This window comes from Zingiber officinale, chromosome 3A, assembly GCF_018446385.1.
Source record: "Zingiber officinale cultivar Zhangliang chromosome 3A, Zo_v1.1, whole genome shotgun sequence".
Classification (NCBI taxonomy): domain Eukaryota; kingdom Viridiplantae; phylum Streptophyta; class Magnoliopsida; order Zingiberales; family Zingiberaceae; genus Zingiber; species Zingiber officinale.
Window position 1 is genome coordinate 58,311,934 of NC_055990.1, and position 19,408 is coordinate 58,331,341.

Genomic DNA, 19,408 nt, shown 5'->3' on the forward strand with positions numbered 1-19,408 from the left:
TTGTCTTCCTTATATTGTATGTGGATGACATACTGCTCATTGGGAAGGACATCCCTATGCTTCAGTCTGTCAAGACCTGGCTAGGGAGTTGCTTCTCAATGAAGGATTTAGGTGAGACATCCCGCATTCTAAGGATTCAGATCTATAGAGATAGATCTAAGAGATTGCTTGGCCTAAATCAGAGTACATACATTGACAAGGTACTTCTTCGGTTTGCCATGCAGAACTCCAAGAAGGGATTTCTGCCGATGTCACATAGCGTGAGTCTTTCGAAGACTCAAGATCCCTCTTCTAGAGAGGAGAGAGATCGCATGGATCAAATCCCTTATGCCTCAGCTATAGGATCGATCATGTACGCCATGCTATGTACTCGACCTGATGTCTCGTATGCTTTGAGCATGACGAGCAGATACCAGTCAGATCCAGGTGAAAGTCACCGGATAGCGGTCAAGAATATTCTTAAGTACTTATGAAGGACTAAAGAATATTTCTTGATATATGGAGGCAATGATGAGCTAGCTATAAAGGGTTACAGTGATGCTAGCTTTCAGACCGACCAGAATGACTATAGATCGCAGTCGGGGTTCGTATTTTACATTAATGGTGGTGCTGTCAGCTGGAAGAGTTCGAAGCAGGATACAGTAGCTGATTCTACAACAGAAGCCGAGTACATTGCTGCATCAGAGGCAGCAAAGGAGGCAGTTTGGATCTGCAAGTTCATCACTGAACTTAGGGTGGGCATTGCTGACCCCATTGAGCTCTATTGTGACAACAATGGAGCTATAGCACAGGCGAAGGAACCTCTCTCACACCAGCGGACCAAACACATACTACGGCGTTTCCATCTCATTCGAGAGATCATCAAGAGAGGAGATGTGAAGATTTGCAGAGTACCTATAGAGGCTAACATCACAGATCCCTTGACTAAGACTTTGGCACAGAAGAAGCATGATGGTCACACTAGGTCATTTGGGCTTAGAGCCTACACTGATTGGCACTAGTGCTAGTGGGAGATTGTTAGCTAGAGCCCTAGAGCCAATCATTTGATGATTGTATTTTGGACTTATTGTATCATATTCTATATATATAAAGGCATTTGGATTTTGGTTATTATACTTACTTGTATTAGTGCCAAATAAACTAAGTATAATAATGTCCTTGAGTAGATGTTTCTCACCTATATCAATCGGTTAGTTGAACCGATAGTGAGATGATATAGGGAACACTACTCTTAATCATTCCTAGTCGAGTATTAACATTCAGGGACAATGTTAATGTAATAAGACTAGCATGTAGGTCAACTCGATGACTTAATCTCACAAGTCATGGATATAGAGATATCAAGTTGACACATGGGTATACATTAGAGAATGTATACTGAATGACCCGCCATGAGAAAGTATCATGGATCGTTATATGAGGGTCATATACTTTCTCATGTGGCTATTAGTATGACTACTAGTCCTTAGATCTGAAGTCACCATGGTTCCCTACATAAGGAGTTATGTACTTTGATTTCGTCAAACGTCACCCGTAACTGGGTGGACTATAAAGGCGATTACTGGGTATGTAACAAATTATGCGGAGGGATGTGAGTGATGTAGATGGGATCTATCCCTCCTATATGACGGGAGAGACATCAATATTTTTGATAGAGTGAGACCACGAAGTGCATGACCATGCCCAAATGAGTCAATATAGGATATTGAGCTCATTTGATTTAGTGAGTCTACTTGGAGTTCAAGATTTAGATTGGTCAGAGGATGACACGGTCTATGCCTCACATTGACCAATCTAGATGTCTAGGATAGAAGGGCACTTGTCATATATTGTGAGGAGTCACAATTAGTAGTCACAAGGTGATGTTGGATCTCAACATTTCTTGTAACTTGGGTAGCAATGATGTATTACTAGATGCCGCTCATTGCTTATGTTTCTAAAGGAGTTTAGAAACATTGCCAACGTTACAAGAACCTATTGGGTCACACACAAAGAACAAGTGGATGGAGATTAGGTTCATAGGATGAACCAATTGGATTAGGTTCATATGATGAACCAATTGAATTCAAATTAGACTTATCAAGTTAGACTCAATTAGATTCAATTGTTGAATGAGTCTAATTTAGATTTGATTCATTGAGTCAATTTATATTAATGAATTGAGATTCATTAAATTAAAATTGACTTGAATCAAAGGTTGGATTTAACTCAACAAGGAAGACAATTGGTCAAGTTTGACTTGACCAAGTAGAAGTTGAAACATCAAGTTTGACTTGATGTATTGCCACATCATAAGGATGACTCATCCTTGTCACATCACCTCCACCTCATGGGGGTTACACCCTCCCCTTGGCTTTAATGTGGCCGGCCACATTAATGGGGAGGTTACAAGATGTGGCCGGCCACACATTAGTGGTGGAGGTTTTGGTTGTGTCGTATTATGGTGCATTCACTTCATTCTTCTTCATGCTTACTTCTTCCTCCTCTCCCTCTTGCTGTTGCCGTGACTTCCATGGTGAGGAGAGGGTGTATGAGTTGTGTTCCAAGAGAATAAAGGAAAGTGAAGAGCACAAAGGATGATACTACTAGTGAGTGTATAAGATTTCCTTTTGTATCTTCTTTTTTTCTTCCTTTCCAATCCCATCCGAGAGCTCTAGAAAGTGCTAGCACACTTGGGGCTCTCTTCTCCATCCTTTGAGTGTGAGAGACACTCCTTGTTCGTGTGGATATCATTAGAGGAGTGTCTACGTTGACACTATCGAGATCCGGCGTACCGTTGGACGAGCGGGATTTGCGAGGGCACGCTTCAAGGGTAAAATTCTTAACATGTAGATCTAGGAGTAGATCTAAAGTTTTTGAAACTCGTACTTGTATTTCATTCGGTTTTTCCTTGCACGGATCTAGGGCTTTGGGTGATTCGGGGTTTCCGCGACGCGAAAAGCGGTTTTCGCGGCCCGAAAAACCCAACAGGGGAATATGCCTGCCTTTACAACCATGTCTGTAAGAAAATCATTTGCAACACTTAGTGTATTGTTTAGAATAGGCTCACCAAAGAAGAATAGTTAAGGTGATTCTGCCAGAATTGATACACATGGCTTGAGCTTGCTTCTGTCGGATTTGATACACACACCGAATTTGTGGAGTCTCCTACATTTGCAACCATGCCCACAGAGATCCACCGCAGCCTCGGCATCAGATTCAGACCAAACCCATCAGAGAAGAAGAAGAATGAAGTCGGTGTCCTCCCCTGGTGAGATCTCTGCTTTCGCAACCACGGTGCAGAGGATCCCCAGTGCGGTACAGACGAAGATGGAACACCTTGTCGGAGCAAAACTGCTTCGGCAAGGAAGCCATAAATTGTGGCTACCGTCATAGAGTCAAGAAATGAGCAGAACCACTCCGTCGGTGCAGAGAATCCTTTGATGAGGTCGTCGTCGCTCACACAAGCCGCCAGAGTTGCTGCTGTCGTCGGACTGGAGCAGATCTGAGAACATAGAGAGGGGGCGTCGGGCGTCGAAGAGAAATAAGTGATGTGAACACTAATGGTCTGTTTGGGAGGAGGTGAGGGAAGGGGAAGGAAGGGGAAATAAGAGGAAGGGAAACTTTGAACCTCGTTTGGGAAGGAGGATGGAAAGGGAAGGAAAGGTAAGGAAGGGTAAGCTTTAACCTTCATTACCCATGGAAAGAGAGATTTTCTTACATCCCGAATTGGGGTGTAAGGAAGGGGAAGAGAAAACAAAAGATTTTTTATTCAAATTTTATTCCTGTTCTTAATAGTTTAAGAAATGTTCCAATTTTTAATTTTGCTATGTCGCCGGAGTTCAATTTCCTAGCCTTTTTCATAGCTCGCTTACTGCCAGATTATTAGAGGAGGGGATCCGACACGTCTTCTAACTGAATTGAATGAAGAAACCATTTTTGTCGTCAAAATTTAAGAGGATATCTACTATTTTTAAATTTTTCCATCAAAATTTAATAAGTTTTTAAAGAATAGGAATTTCGATATCAGTGTTATCTTTCAAAATTTTTTATTTAAGGTTTCTAAATCATTATTTCCATTATTTCTCATTTAATTACTTAATTATCGGTAATTCATTGTTTTGTTATAAATAGTATAAAAAAATTAATTTTTTATTTAAAAATAGCTAATTTAAATGATAATATAAACAAATAATTTTATTATTAAAAATATCTAATTTATATTTATAAAATAAATATTAATATCATGAAAAAATTTTAATTTAAAAAGTAAGGATATTTTTGTAACTTTATCTATTTAATCTTCATTCCCCTTCCTTTCCTCCCAAACAAAGTAACACATGTTACGTTAATGAACTTTCCCTCCCTCCCAAACAAAGAGAAGTTAAATACTTTACTTCTCCTCCATTCCCCTTCCGTTAATGAACCTTCCCTCACTCCATCCAAACAGAGGGTAAAGGGAAGAAAAAAACCTGAGCCGCTTCCTCCTTGAACCACACTCATCCTTTAAAGCTCCACTTAAACCGTCCGGTTCAACTGGACCAAACTGCCGAACTAAGTTGCTGAAGGTGGATCAAGCCAAGAGTTAGGGTTTTGAATTTGGACTTTTCAAATTGGGCTTTAGATTTGGGCTTTTGATTTGGTTAGAATGCATTTTAAAATTAGCTTCTTCATTCACTTATTCTCCCTTAAATCTTTAACAATCGAACCACACATGATTGGACTAAACCAATGTTCCTCCCTTTAATTATTGTCTCCCTTAATTCCTGTAAAATAAAATATAATAAAATAATATCCATAATACCCATCAAATGTACAAGAATTGAAATGAAGACTAAGAAACAAAATCCAAACTCATGAAATATACTAAAAGTACATATTTGGATACATGAGAGGATAAAAAATAATGATAAATCACACTAAAATAATATGTCCAAATGCTTGTTATCAAATCCTCCATACTTATTTTTGTTCGTCTTGAGCAAGTAAATAAAATAAGAAGACAACTCAAGATATATTCCCCAAACAATTTCCAATTATGCTTAGAAGATCGTGAAAGAAAATTACCTAGGATTGCCAAATTCCAATGACCCAAACATTCATGGATTCAATTCATACATTAATTAACAAACATGATAACTTCAATCCATGATAGATAAACTGAGAATGATAATAAAATAAATCTCACAAGGTAAGTGATGGTGGCTCTCCTTTCATATACATGCAATGGTGGAGCGATCATGATTCATGCACTACTATATCTTACTTTTCTTCTAATCTTCACCTCTATCATATACATAGGAATGCAAAATAAAACAATGAAGGATTATTTATGAGGTAAAAAAAATATGAATTAAAGTAAATGATAGTGTAAGAAAAGAAATGAGGAAGATAAAATAAAGTAATGTTAGGAGACATGGATATAATAGAATGCTACATAGAGGAGTACAAGAAAATAATGCCCCAAAAGTATCTCATCCAACTTCAATACTAGCTTCCACCACCCAATAAATATGTAAACAACTTCTACTATAGTTTTTCAATAAAAATTCACTCATGATATACAATAATATCTCAATATCGCTACAATAAAGATTATCACTCATAAAAAAAAATCTACCACCAATAAGTATAAAATGCATGACATGGCAAAGCATTTTTTTTCTTTTCACTTTTTTTTTCCTTTTTTCCGTTCTGTTCACTTTTTTTTCTTTATCTTTTCATTTATGTGTTTTAATTTTTTTTTAACATATCATGCAATACCTTCCTATCTATCATCATCAATAGCTCAAGATAAATACCATGACTCACCTATGCCTCTCCTAAATTCTACTAAGATATTCCTTTACCCCACACTTAAACTGACATGTGATAACACAAAGAAATGAATAAAAGCAAGTGAGATAATCTTCATAAAAATCATGCAATCCTATGATAATGTGTGAGAAAAGAATTAAGTAAGTTCTAGAGTAACATTAACCATAAGTGCATAACACATGGATAGGAATAATAGGCTTAAAAATTCCTCACTAGGTATATCAAAATTATCATCTCAATCTATCAACATGAAATCCATCACCAAGTTATAATCACATGTAATCCAATAATCTAATCATGACAATAAATCTCCAAACTTGACAATCAAACTTAACTACCTTTCACAATTTTTAAGATGATAAAAAGAATGCATAGAAAATTTATTATGAAACTCGACAAGACAAACTAAAAATGAACTACTAAGCAAAAATAAACAAAGCCAAAAAATATATACAAGTAGAAAGAAAAAGAAGTGAGATGGAATAGACTCTCCTGAATTTCTGGTGGTTGGAATCCATTCAGTTCCCTAAGCCATGCTGGAAGTGGAATGAATGTAGGTAAAGTGAAGATTGCTCCCTCCACCTTCGTCTCCTTAAAAATTTTCTCAGGTGGTCGAAGACAGTTCAGTTGGAGTGTTCACTCCAAAAGCTTCATTATTGCATACAAAGTTAGGGCTTTCTTCAATGGCTAGAATGCATCGTTATATGATTGATTGCAAATGAAATACATGAACAAATCCTGTGCACTAAAAAGAGGATGTAATTCTTGCACGCATGTTGTGTGAGATGGACTAGAAATAATATCGATATTAATAGAGCATGAATGAAAAGATATGTCACATTCAATAAAATCAGAAAGAATTACATGCATAGAATTTTTTAAAAAGTTAGAAGAAATATTGTCCTTACCATATTGAAAGGTACCTGGAGGGTTTAAAACAGTGAATGTGGCATTTTCTTGAACCGGTAAAGGATCTAGCTCTAGCAGTTATGCAATCAAAGGGAGTGATTCTTGGGTCGCCCCTACACTTCCATCATCACTAAGTGCAACCGCAGACTCAATTGGCTTGAGTAGTAGTATAGTCAAAGGAAACAATTCTTGGAGTTTTGTCTCCACAACACTAGTCCTTACACCTCCATCATTGTCAACAGCACATGTAGTCATAAAGGGGCCTTGCTCGGTACGGGTCAATTTCCTAGATGGAGGTCAAAGTTAAGGTGGTTAATGCTAGGGTGTCAAAGGGCTCATCTACGAAGACCGAGCGGAGGTCGACCACAAGGGTCGATTGGGCAGATAATGTTCGATCGATAACAGGCTTAGGTCGAGTTGACCACCCGCTTAGCTCGGAATAATATGGTAAGATCTCTAGACACTTAGTATGGAGCGGCAAAACACCAGGAGACCAGAGCGCTTGTCTGATCAGGAGTCAACAGCCTAGTATACCCAATCACCATAAAGAAGAACAGCCGAGGCCGACCAAGCGGAAGAGTACTAGGCTGAGCTGCTATCTCGCTTGGTTGATTAGCTAGATTGCTGACCTATCTTGGGACATCCTTTTGGGAGATAGTGCCGCCGACATGGGACATGGTCAACAGGCGAATCATACGACGATAAATCAGAGAGCGTGCCCATAACCAATTGGAGAATGGGTCCATGACCACATGATCAGGATCAATTGAAGAACGTGTCCATGACCACATGTCCAAGACCAATTGGGGGAATATGGACATAACCAATGGGAGAACGTGCCCATGCCTTGAAAAGCACAGATGTCACCCACCAAGGCATTATATAAAGGAGGTTCAGGTTTGTACACCGGCGAATGGAGGCATTATTCATTGTTTACGCTTGTGCTACTGTTGTTCCGTCTTCTTCTTCGTGTCGATGACTGACTTGAGTATAAAAGGGCCAACACCAAGGATCCTTTCCTTGGTTCGGCACTGACGTTTCTTGTGCTTGCAGATCGGAGTGTGATTTACATCTAGTCAACGTAGCAATCACATCCCTAGCTTTGCGTATCCATTATTTTCGGACAAGATCATATGAGATCTTTGATAATCAAGTTGTCGGGGTTTATAATTGAGGTGCGCTCAAGATTAGGTAAGAGGATAGGAAGTCCATTATTCCCAATGAAACTATAGCCTCCATCATCTTTAGCAATCATTTTCATCACTAGGCATGTATCTGTGTCAATTTTGGGGCTGCCGTGAAAAACCTCTAGCCCTTGTAACTCGTAGCCAAATTAACTGTAATGTGCGTAATCAAACCTCTAAAGTTAATACTTCTCGAAGAAGCCTTGGCTGATCTTGTTAAATATTACAAAAAATAGAACACAAAATCGAAATAGATATTGTTCAACATGACCCACAAACAGTAAAGTTCTACCTTTCATACTACACTATCATTTTCCGCTCTACCAAAGATAGTTTTACTCATGGTGCATTGTGTAGCAGCACTGTAGCAGTTTCTATAGCAGTCGACTGGTGGAAACAGTAATTGATTGATATAGTCGACTGGGAGCGAATAGAATACTTCTGTTCGCTCGACTAGTGTGGAGCAGTCGACTGCTAGTTTTGCCAGTCGACTAGTATCGAGCCGTTGGGATGTAACGGTCGAATTTTCACAAGACGACAGTGAGCTGATGGTTTTGGCAGTCGACTGGTAGGCGGGGTTTCCAGCCCGTGGCCTATATAACCAAGCCTTGGGAGCTTGGTTAAGGTTGACGAAATTAGTGGTGGTAAACCCTAATTAGTAGTCTACTAGTCTCAAGAGTCTTGGTTGGTGTTGTGGTGAGGTTTCTCCATCCACAAAGAGCGACTTGAGATAGCCGGAGTTTATCGGAGGCTAATCCACTAACGGATAAGAATCGTCCACCTCAAGGACACGCAGTAGAGTATGAGCAAGCAATCTCCGAACCACGTAAAGGAATTGTGTTAATGTTTGTATTCTTGCTTTGCTTTCATTGTTTTAGTTTTAGTATATTCCGCTTGCGCACTAACCATGTAGAGAAGAAATCGATTTGGGGGTGACCTAGCTATCCAACCCCCCTTCTAGCCGGTCACCGATCGCTTACAAGTGGTATCAGAGCGAGGTCGCACTTCACCGGACTAATCGTCGAGAAGAGCAAATACAAGAAGATAACCGGCTTGATTGAACCGCCGAAATTTGAAGGCAGAGGCTTATGGGACATCACCTATTGGATGATGAAGATGGAGGTCTTCTTCAACATGGATTGGGATGCCATGATGGTAATCAAGGAACCGTTTGAAGTCCCAAAAGACAAGAAAGGGAAGAAGCTCTAACCACGATATTGGACGGAGGAGCAAATCTTAAGATCGGAGGCAAACACTAAGGTAATGTCAATTTTAATTGATATGTTGCCTTCTAATGTGATGAGGTGTGTAGGTGAGTACGAGAATGCTCACAATTTGTGGAGCAAGATAAAGAAGGTTCATTGGGAAGAACTCATGCCTACACACGAAGAGGAAAAATCCGAAGAAAAAGATGAAGTGGTCCAAGAGGAGAAGAAGGACCAATCGGATGTGGAGACCAATTCAACATCAAAAGAAGAAGAGGAAGTGAATTCGGTCACGTCCGAGGAGAAGGAGGATGAAAAAAGGCCATCCACAAGTGTGGATGAGGAAAATGAGACATCATCCACATCCTCAAGGGTTGAAAAAGAATCCAAGACAAGCGAAGAAGAGGTCTTGGAGGTCAACCTAGTGAGCACCTCCACCGAAGGAAAGTCAAAAGACAACATCATTTGCTTCGGGTGCAATGAGAAGAGGCACTACAAGAGTAGGTGTCCATTGGGTAAGAAGAAGGTAACTCCTAAATCCATTCAAGTTAATTTAAATACTAACAAGGGTTGTAGGAATGAAGAAGCTCAAAGAAGGAGAATGCGCATTGTATGTTTCACATGTAGGGAGAAGGGACACTACCACACAAAATGCCCCAAGAAGAGGGATATCAAGAAGCTTGCGCATCTAAAGAAATGGGAGAAGAAGGAGAGAAGCAAGAGTCAAGGGGGAGCTTCAAGGGTAAGGGAGGTATACCCTAACTTGAATTGCAATTCAAGGTTTAATTCTTATACTCCCATGCATGCTAGGAATAATTTTCATTATTTACCCATGCAAAATTTTGGTTTCAAATATCATGATAGAAGTAGGGCTAATGTAGATCAAAACCCTAAGGTATCTATGCATGATAAATCTAGAAACGGTAGACCTAAGGAGACCCTAGGCATTAATCCCAAGAAGGGGAGACACATGCCTAGGAAGGGTAGGTCTAGGAATGTCCAAGGTGGGCATATCAACTCTAGGGTTAGGGACCTAGAAAGGAAAATCAAACTTTGAAGGCAAAGCTTGATAAGTTGAAGAAAACCCTAGAAAGATTCAATGTTGGATCTAAGGGTTTAGGTATGCTGTTGGGTAGCCAAAGACCCAACAATGATAGATCGAGATTAGGATACCGATCTAGTGTCTCCAATGCTAAGGGAAAGTCTTATGCTAGGGTCGCATATGACTATAGCAAGGAGAAACTAATAAATGGAAAGGGAATGTCATTTAATGGTAAGAAGAAATTAACCAAGGACAAGGTGTCCAAGGTTAAGAAGGTTAGGCTTGTAGGCCAAGTGTCACCGGAGGTGCACCGATGTGGCCTAACCATTGTGGATGAGTCACTTAAGGAGGTTGCTAAGGTTAAGAGCTCTAGGGGGAACTCTAAGAGTCAAGTTGGGACCCATGGAAAATGGATCTCAAGTGGGTACTACTTGGGAGTCTAGGTTGGGTCATGGAATGTACCAAGTGGTTTAGAGATGGACTTGAGTCTCAAACCTAGGGAATTGACACAAATGGGATGTGTTTCATGCTTAGAAATATGACATTGAGGTCATATAACATGATAATTGATTTTGGATGTATAGATGTCATATAAACCAATGCTAGGGATGCATTATGGGTTAGTATGGGCAAATACATCAAGAGGAAGCCAAAACTAGGACTTTAGGTCAAGGTTCAATTGAACTATTTAGCTAGTTTTAAGTTTTGTGTCAATCTTGGAATTTGTTATAAATATGTTTTTATATATATATTTTCCAAGTAGACATTGATAAAATAGACCTCTCCATAAAATTTGAGAATTTTTGGAGGTTTGTGAAATTTCTAATGCATTTTTGAAGTTAGTAGAAAAGACTAATTTTTGCCAAAAGAGTGTACCAGTCGACTGGTACAGTTATCAGTCGACTGGTAACAGTATTTTTGAGCACAGACTATCTCTATAAGATCATTTCAATAAGGATAGTCGACTGGTACTTCTTGTAGTCGACTGCTACCAGTTTAGAACTATTTTTCAGCGCTGTTCTTGACCGTGTCAACTCGTTTAGATGTATGGGATCCATGGGGATAAATACACGAGTTTAGAGTCAATTGGATGATAAGTTTTCAACAATTGGGATATTGTTCGAAAACTTTTTGGATGTTAGGCAAAGGGGGAGAAGTAAGGTTTAGTTGGGAAAACCTTAGTGTCTTTGCGTAGGGGGAGCTTTGTGATAGGTTCTTAAATATCCCTGTTGGAAATTCCTAGCTCAATGGAGAGCTTAGGTGTAGGGGAGCCGTGGGATAGGTTCCAATGCATGTTTTCATTTTTCATTCGGCGTTGTAAGTCCAAGTGTGTAGCCTTGGCATCGTAAGTCTATTCGGCGGTGTAAGTCCAAGTGTGTAGCCTTGGCAACGTAAGTCCATTCGGCGTTGTAAGTCCAAGTGTGTAGCCTTGGCATCGTAAGTTCATTCGGCGGTGTAAGTCCAAGTGTGTAACCTTGGCATCGTAAGTCCATTGTTTTTAGCATGTTTATTTGCTATTTATTTTCCCTAACTTAAACGTATTGCTAAACATCAAAAAGGGGGAGATTGTTGGAGCAATCCCAATGGTCCGTGCGACCATGTGTTTTGGTGTTTGGGCAAAGGGTTTAAGTTAGGTTCACCCTTGTATTTGATATGTGTATATGAGTGTGCAGGTTTGCAGGATACACATATGACTGAGCTTGATGACTTCGGGTCCGGTGAAGGATGGAGCATCTGAGGGACCATGGACAAGGCAGCAAGGACAAGGGCCGAGGGAAGCGACTTCAAGGCATACACGAAGGATGACATTGGGGACAAGCCGCGAGTTTGGATGCATCCGAAGGATGAGAGCCAAAGGAAGTAGGCTTGAAGGCTAAAGGTCAAGGCTGCAATGAAAGGTTAAGTGAGTGGTGAGGGTACGAGTGCATGAGAGAATGTACTCAGGGTAAAATCCTAGGTTTAGGGTTTTACTGTAGCAGTTACTGTAGCATTCGACTGGTGAAAACAGCAGTCGACTGATGTAGTCGACTGGGAGCGAACACAATGCTTCTATTCGCTCGACCAGTGTGGAGCAGTCGACTGCTAGTTTTAGCAGTCGACTGGTATCGAGTCGTTGGAATGTAACAGTCGAATTTCCACAAGAGGGCAATCGACTGATGGTTTTGGCAGTCGATTGGTAGGCGGGGTTTCCAACTCGTGGCCTATATAACTAAGCCTTGAGAGCTTGGTTAAGGTTGACAAAATTAGTGGTGGTAAACCTTAATTAGTAGTCTACTAGTCTCAAGAGTCTTGGTTGGTGTTGTGATGAGGTTTCTCCACCCACAAGGAGCGACTTGAGATAGCCGGAGTTTACCGGAAGCTAATCCATCGACGGATAGGGATCGCCCACCTCAAGGACACGCCGTGAAGTAGGAGTAAGCAATCTCCAAACCACGTTAAATGATCGTGTAGCTTGGTTTGATTTCTTTCTTGTCTTTAACTTTCTTTGTATTCATATTAGTTTGTATTTCTGCTGCGCAAACTAACAAGTCTAAGAAGCGAGTATTTGAGGGTGCCATTTATCCAAAGGTGCCATTTTATCCAACCCCCCTTTTTTAGCCGGTCACACGATCCCTTACACATTGTAGGTAACAAAAGAGTGGATTTTAGAATAAGGATGCCTTAGATTTTGATGAGGGAGAACTTAGAGGGTTCTAGGAGACTGAAGCTAAGGTCGAGGTGATGGGAGCGTATATGCAACCAAAGTATACGAGCGACCAGAGATATTTCTAGGAGACAAAAGCTAAGGTTGAGGTGACGAGAGTGTATGGGAAACCGGAGATTCTTCCAAGTGACAAGTAGAAGATGAGATCCAATGATCTAAGCTAGACAGTCAAGATCAGATTTGACCATGCTCTAGGTGATTGAAGGGTTGTCAGTTGATCAGAGACCATGAATGATGTTAACTATCATATAATAGTTGTAGCCATGCCAACAACTTCCAGGCAACCGGGAGATTCCAGTCGACTAGAACTTGCCATGTCAACAACCAAAGAAGAGCTATAAAAAGAACTTCAAGGCAAAGCTTTCAGATCAAACTTTTTTATCTTGGTGTTACTCTAATTGTGTTCCCTTGCTTTCTACGTTGCGACGATGACACACTGCAACTCCTAAGCTTCAACTATGGTTGGCAACTTCAGAGTGTTTATATTTCATTCTTTTTTTTTGTTATGTTATTGTTAGTTTGTACTTATTTTTTAGATTTTTTTTTGTAAAGTTATTCCAGCTCTAGAATCTTTTTAGAAATGAAAAAATAAATATAAGAAAAATTTGTTTAATTGTTGTGTGTGTCTTCTTTTTGCTCAAATCTTGCATGCCCTGTTAGAATTGCTGACTAAATCTTGCATGTTCTGTTGAATGAAACTAAGTCATGCATACTCGATATCTAGCTAAGTTTTTGTCTTGTAAACTTGCTTTACTTGATCTAATCGGTGCTAAGTTAATTTTTATTTATTTTTGTTGTGCTACTTAGTTTACTTTAGAAGTTTATAGTTATTCTCAATTATTTTAGCTCGTAAAATTTGTAATGTTATTCATCTTCTCTCCAGCATCAAGTTTAATCCTACATTAAGAAGATAGAAAGGAAAAGGGTCGACGAAGGAGGGAGAAAAGATTACTATAGTGATGTTTTCCTCTTCTTTGTTTAGCACTTTTACTAAAAAAGTCCTAAACGTTTTATAATTATTTATAACTAGACCTTTTTTAATTTATTTATTTTCCAATGATATAACAACACCTATCTTAGATAATCATTCTTCTGATGTTTCAACCATGTCATATCATCCTTCAACCTACTGTATCATACCTTTAGTCAACGGGTGTTTTTGTGTGATTTGTCCTTGCAAACTTAGATACATATATAAGAAATTAAAGCAAGACTTATACTATAATAAATTTGACTTTTCACGATGTGTAATTATGTTATCCATAGTGTACATCGTACGTTATACAACTATAAGCTGTTGAAAATCATAAGACATCAACAGCATGCACTACGTGCTGCAGTTAAAAGCATTCGCATCGCACACTGTATGATGCAATTAAGAGTAGTTACAGCACGTGGAGCACACTATGATTAACAGCATTCGCAGCCCACACTGTACGCTACGATTAAAAATATTCATAGCGCACAATGCGCGCTGCAATTAATAGTATTTGTAGCACACAATGGGTGCTTTAGTTAAAATAATATACAATTATCACTAAGATGAATTGTAATAATGTCTAAAATAACAAAATACAATAAAAATACAAATATATAATTTTTATTCATCTAATAATCATTTTACATAGCCCTCAAATTTCTCTAAATCAACTACAAAAAAACAAGAATCACTAACAATCAAATATTTAACTATCTACAATATTCTATCACTATTTTAATTTAAGATGCATCCAATAGTGTTCCAATGGCCACAAGTATTAGTGTAGTTCTCAAGACTTTCATCTTAGCCTTCGATTCCAATTTCATATTTATGATATGATATTGAAAAACTATGACCAACTATGACCAGCCTCAATGTCTTCGTCTTCATCTTCATCTTCATCTCCAGCTTTCCTACCCATCTCCATCATAAACCACAGTATCTTCATTCTCTTGAGTGTTATCTTTTGAAGTATTTCCATTTTCAAGCTCCTCCATCCTTTCTAGTTCTTCTATCCTTGCCATAATTTGAGCATATTCTTCATCTTCATCAAGCTTTTGCAGATTTTTTGTCTTGCACGAATCTGAAACAGCATTATAGAATGCTTAATTTTCATAGAAATGTTTAAAAAAGGGTAGCTGTGAAGCAATGTAGTAATAAGTGTAATTTTATTTTTATGTTTAAAAAAGTACATTGGTTTAGTTGATGGAACATATAATTTATTTTTGATATAACAATCATAGAAATAAACTAACATGTTAAACATATGACCACGTGTGTTAAAAAAGAAATAGACAAAGGAGGTAGCACATACAACTTCACAATGGATGACATTTTCCAGATGTCCCAAAGTTTTGTAGTTTGATCTTTACCATTTGATATTAGGTAATGACCATCCCCACGGCTATCAATAAATGTAATGCCATCTAGATGACCTTCTCTAGCACACCTGTTGTTTTTTTCTATTGCTGCAAAACACCGTCTGTTCCAAACCTGAAGGATGTTTAACACATTTGATTTAATTATCCACCAAGTAAAAGAAAAGAAAAACTACTCTAAATGATCATAGTAATACCACAAGGAAATATTATATCTACTACAGGAACTTGACCAAGACAGTGCACTAGTGGAAAATTAGTAAAATTATAAGTTTGAATTCAAAGAGCAGATGTGTAGCTTACCGATTCATCATAGTGAGATGGAGCAATCTCAACAGAAAAACAAAGCAAAGTAACATTTTAGAGATGAACAGAAAAAACAACATAAGCATTTAATGTGGATGAGTGCCATTCTTGCAAGAAAGCATGCATAAAGCTCACCTTGCATGGATTATCATCACTACAAGAGAACAGGATCTTGACTGTCCTATAAGCAAATGAGACTGTATTCACATCATCCTACAGAAGAACAAAAAATACTTCAGAAGAAATGCAAATGAACAAATACTTCACAAGAATACTGAACTTGAGAGGATAATTTGTTCAAATTGACGACATTAGACCATCTATCAGGGAAGAGCCTGATAAAAAAATAAGAAAGAAATTATGGGGACAAAAACTCAGTGATAATATTTATATAATAAACACATTTTGTCATACTGAATGAGCTCGAAGGCGCAATGCTAACTTGTTTGCTTCCAGATCATATACATATATCGAGTTGGTGCTGCTTCAAGCAACAACCTCTTGGCCATCAGTTGAAAATTTTATTGAATATGTATTAAAGATTTCTCCATCACCACCAGAAAAGTCCAAAGCTTCATGAATCTCTTGTATTCAGAGAGTGCTTTCATTATGAAATACTCCAGTTGAGAATACTACAGCTATATACAAAAGAGGAGCTATCACTACAGTAATAACAAGCACGCTAACATAGGTTGGAAGCGCTTTATATACTCTGAAATGTTTTAGAGGAAAGATTATAATCAGTGATAAGAAAACAAGTTCACTTGTTCATCCAGATGCAACAAATCTTCCAAGAGTTTGTTTTTAAGAAAAGTAAAGAGATAAACCCCCACCCAAGTTGGGAAGGCAGACTACTAATCCAATACTTTGGTTGTAACTTCTAAGGCCCTTATCTTTTAGATAAATCATAGAAACAATTCCTCAACCTTGTACTTTGTGCAGATGGCCACTATCTCAGGGAGCTTGCAGAACTCCCCTTTCATACTGTAAATCCCCTCACAATGACCATGCCTCCACGGTTTGTGAGCAGTTCCAGGTTGCCGCTTCACAATCTGCTCCCTCAACACCTCTTCCAAGTGCGATGGGCCTATTACTTCAATTTTTCTTTGTTTTCTCAGAAACAACTCTCATGAAATAGAATACAATCCAACAAGCATTTCAGCGAACATCTCATGCTCACTGTTGTGATGGAAGAGCTGGACTGTGGCTCCAGATGCTAGAGCACCATTGACGATCAAGTTGTGGTTGAATGAGTCACTGATGACCAAAGCTCCCTGAAACAAAATCAGTCTGATTAAGAAAACAACAATAAGTTTCAAGGGAACACACACAAAAAAGGAGGATGACACAGATCTCTCCAGTCAGAGTAGGAATTATGAAAGAGTTTGTGACGTATCCCATGGCGAAGGTGATGGCCACCGGTTTACCCATGAATCTTGTAAATAAATCCTCAAGCTCAGAGTACATCTTAGTCATCCCTGATATATTTGGCAGTTAAATCCACAACATAAACGGTGTAATAGTTATTTTGTTATCTTATTTTTTAATGAAAACAAAGGAAAATTATACCTGCATCAGCTCGAGCACTGCAAGAGCTTATGATTAAAAAAATTGTTTAGTGATTAACCTATCAGAGTGTGTTTGTTCTTAAAAAAATTATACACTACTAACTCTGGATTCCGCTGCAACGTTGTTTTTTAAGTACAAGCATCCTCTTCTCTTGAGTGTTTAGTGATTAGCCTCTAAAAATACAATATGGATATGCAAAAAAAGAAGAAGATGACTTGTGGCCTTGCAACAACTGTGCATCAATTATAAACTCATTACAATGTAACAGAATAAGAATCAGTTCATCTCGATCGAAGTAAGATCTAGATCTGAAAATAAGTCCAAATGATCTAACAAAAATGAAGATACAATAGTAAAAATTACTAACTCCATCGAGTAATTCCAAGATAAAACAAAGTCGAAACTCAACTTCCAACCATAAAGTTTTAAAGCATAAGGAGACGAGGTCAGGAAAATTGCCAAGTACACGCTCCTGATATATGATCTCAGAAAGAGTGAAATCTTACTTCTCCTGCTCACCAATGGCGCCGCTAGGGGTGCGTATGCCGGACATGTGGGGTGAATATATCTTCTAGAATCCATCCATCCGGCGAGATCAGCTCCAGATTCCTACAAAGCACGGCAATTGGGTGGTGGATTGCCAAAGAATCTCGATCCCCCCACAGTAGAGCGACCGCAGTGGCCCGCGGAGAGGGGTTCGCCAAAGAGGAATTGGACGGAGTTTAAGGTTTCTCCCGGCAAAGAGAGTTGTGGGCGGGGAGGGATTCGAGAAGGAGTTTAGGGTTAGAGTGGGAAAGAAATCGGTGAGAAGGGGTTTGCGAAGGATTTTAGAAACAAAAAATCGGTGAGATGAAAAAAAAAAGTTCAGATCCTTTAATCCAGAATTTCCTGGATCAAAAATAAATAAGATCTAGTTCATTCAGCAGCAGCTAATGAATGAGCAGGAGATCAGGATTAATCCCGAGATTCTGGACTAGAAAATCCTTGTCCGACAAAAAACACGGCAGATTATGGAAAAAAAATCGACGAGCGAGAAAGATTCGTAAATGATGGTACAAAAAGGCGGAATCCGCCGCCCCGACGGCCCCCTACGCCTGCCCCATGGTGATGTAGGAGGAGGGTTAATCAGGGTGAATGCTGGGTTGACAAGTGGCTGGGGGTTCGAGGCTTTAAGCCGGCAGACGGAGATATTATCCCACATTGCAACCGTCGACACTCGAACCTGCTGCTTCATGGTACAACTTCCCAGCCACTTACCAACTGATCCAGCCCCTGGGGGCGGAAAGATTCGTAAATGAGAAAACACGTCATGTTGTCTAAAACTCATTGTGGGATTATTGTCCATTTCATTTTCACACAAGGAATTTTTAGTTTGACTTTCTTATTACAATTTTAGTTCTACAATTTTTCTTTTATATAAATATTTTCAGTTTTTTTAAAATTTTATCGGGACTTATATTTCATATATTTTGTTTATATTTTACAGATTTAATTTTTATATAGTTTTGCAACTATTTTTTATTTTTATAGCTTTATGTTTTTTTAATCAATTTTAAAGACCAGAGATTTTGTGTGGGTATTCTATTGTGATTATTGATTAATATTTTTCTGAGGGTTTATACATATTTCGAATTTGCTTTGGAAACAATGGAATTAAATGATAATTTTATTATGTTGTAATTGTTTTGATTAAACAAAAATACATCCCGTCCTTGGTATCATCTCATAGATATAAAAAAAGATGTAAATACAAATAAACTGTTTAATTTAAAAATATTATTTTTGGAGGAACTATTTGGGTGAATTTCATGATTTATTTTTTTAATACGCAGGAAAGGTTCTGTGAAAATGAGTATCCAACTTATTCGGTAATTGGCATCAATAGAAACTAATGTGGTAATTTTGTCGTCGACTTTTATTTTCCTTGATATACAGCTCCAAAGGAGCTATCGTCCACTCGTTATCAAAACTCATAGATCCATCTCGAAGTAACCTCATGCCCATGGCCTTCAAAGGTCGAATGAGAGTGACATAGGATATTATCATTTCACAAATTAAACTATTGCACATAGGCAGTTCGGATTCACAACCAGGTATATCTGTTTACATTTAAATAGGTATATCTATTTATGAACTAATGTTTTTTATCTGCATGGATGGAGTTTTGTAAAAATTTAAATAAATTAAACTGATAAATTACTTAAAAATTAAATAACTAAATTTTCAAATAAATCGGGACTCAATATGAGAGAAGAGTTACAAATTAGGGAATTAAAAATTTTACACTCTTTTCAATTAATTTAATCAAATTCAGAATTTTAAAATTAAAACTGAA

At 38.3% G+C, this 19,408-nt stretch overlaps 1 protein-coding gene across 2 annotated transcripts; it reads right to left on the minus strand.

The window, feature by feature from the left end:
- Window positions 1-14,418: 14,418 nt before the first annotated feature.
- On the minus strand, window positions 14,419-18,095 carry LOC122051934. 2 transcript variants are annotated; one of them, XM_042613284.1, is made up of 6 exons: window positions 17,593-18,095; window positions 16,685-16,778; window positions 16,431-16,597; window positions 15,640-15,717; window positions 15,193-15,313; window positions 14,419-14,903 (listed from the first exon to the last, which is right to left on the minus strand). In XM_042613284.1, exons 1-6 carry the CDS (start codon window positions 17,653-17,655, stop codon window positions 14,734-14,736), a joined length of 693 nt encoding a protein of 230 aa, XP_042469218.1. In that variant the 5' UTR covers window positions 17,656-18,095; the 3' UTR covers window positions 14,419-14,733. The 2 variants fall into 2 exon arrangements, with proteins under 2 accessions (XP_042469218.1, XP_042469219.1); XM_042613285.1 differs by having other exon boundaries at window positions 14,826-14,903; window positions 15,135-15,313; window positions 17,593-18,089.
- Window positions 18,096-19,408: the final 1,313 nt, after the last annotated feature.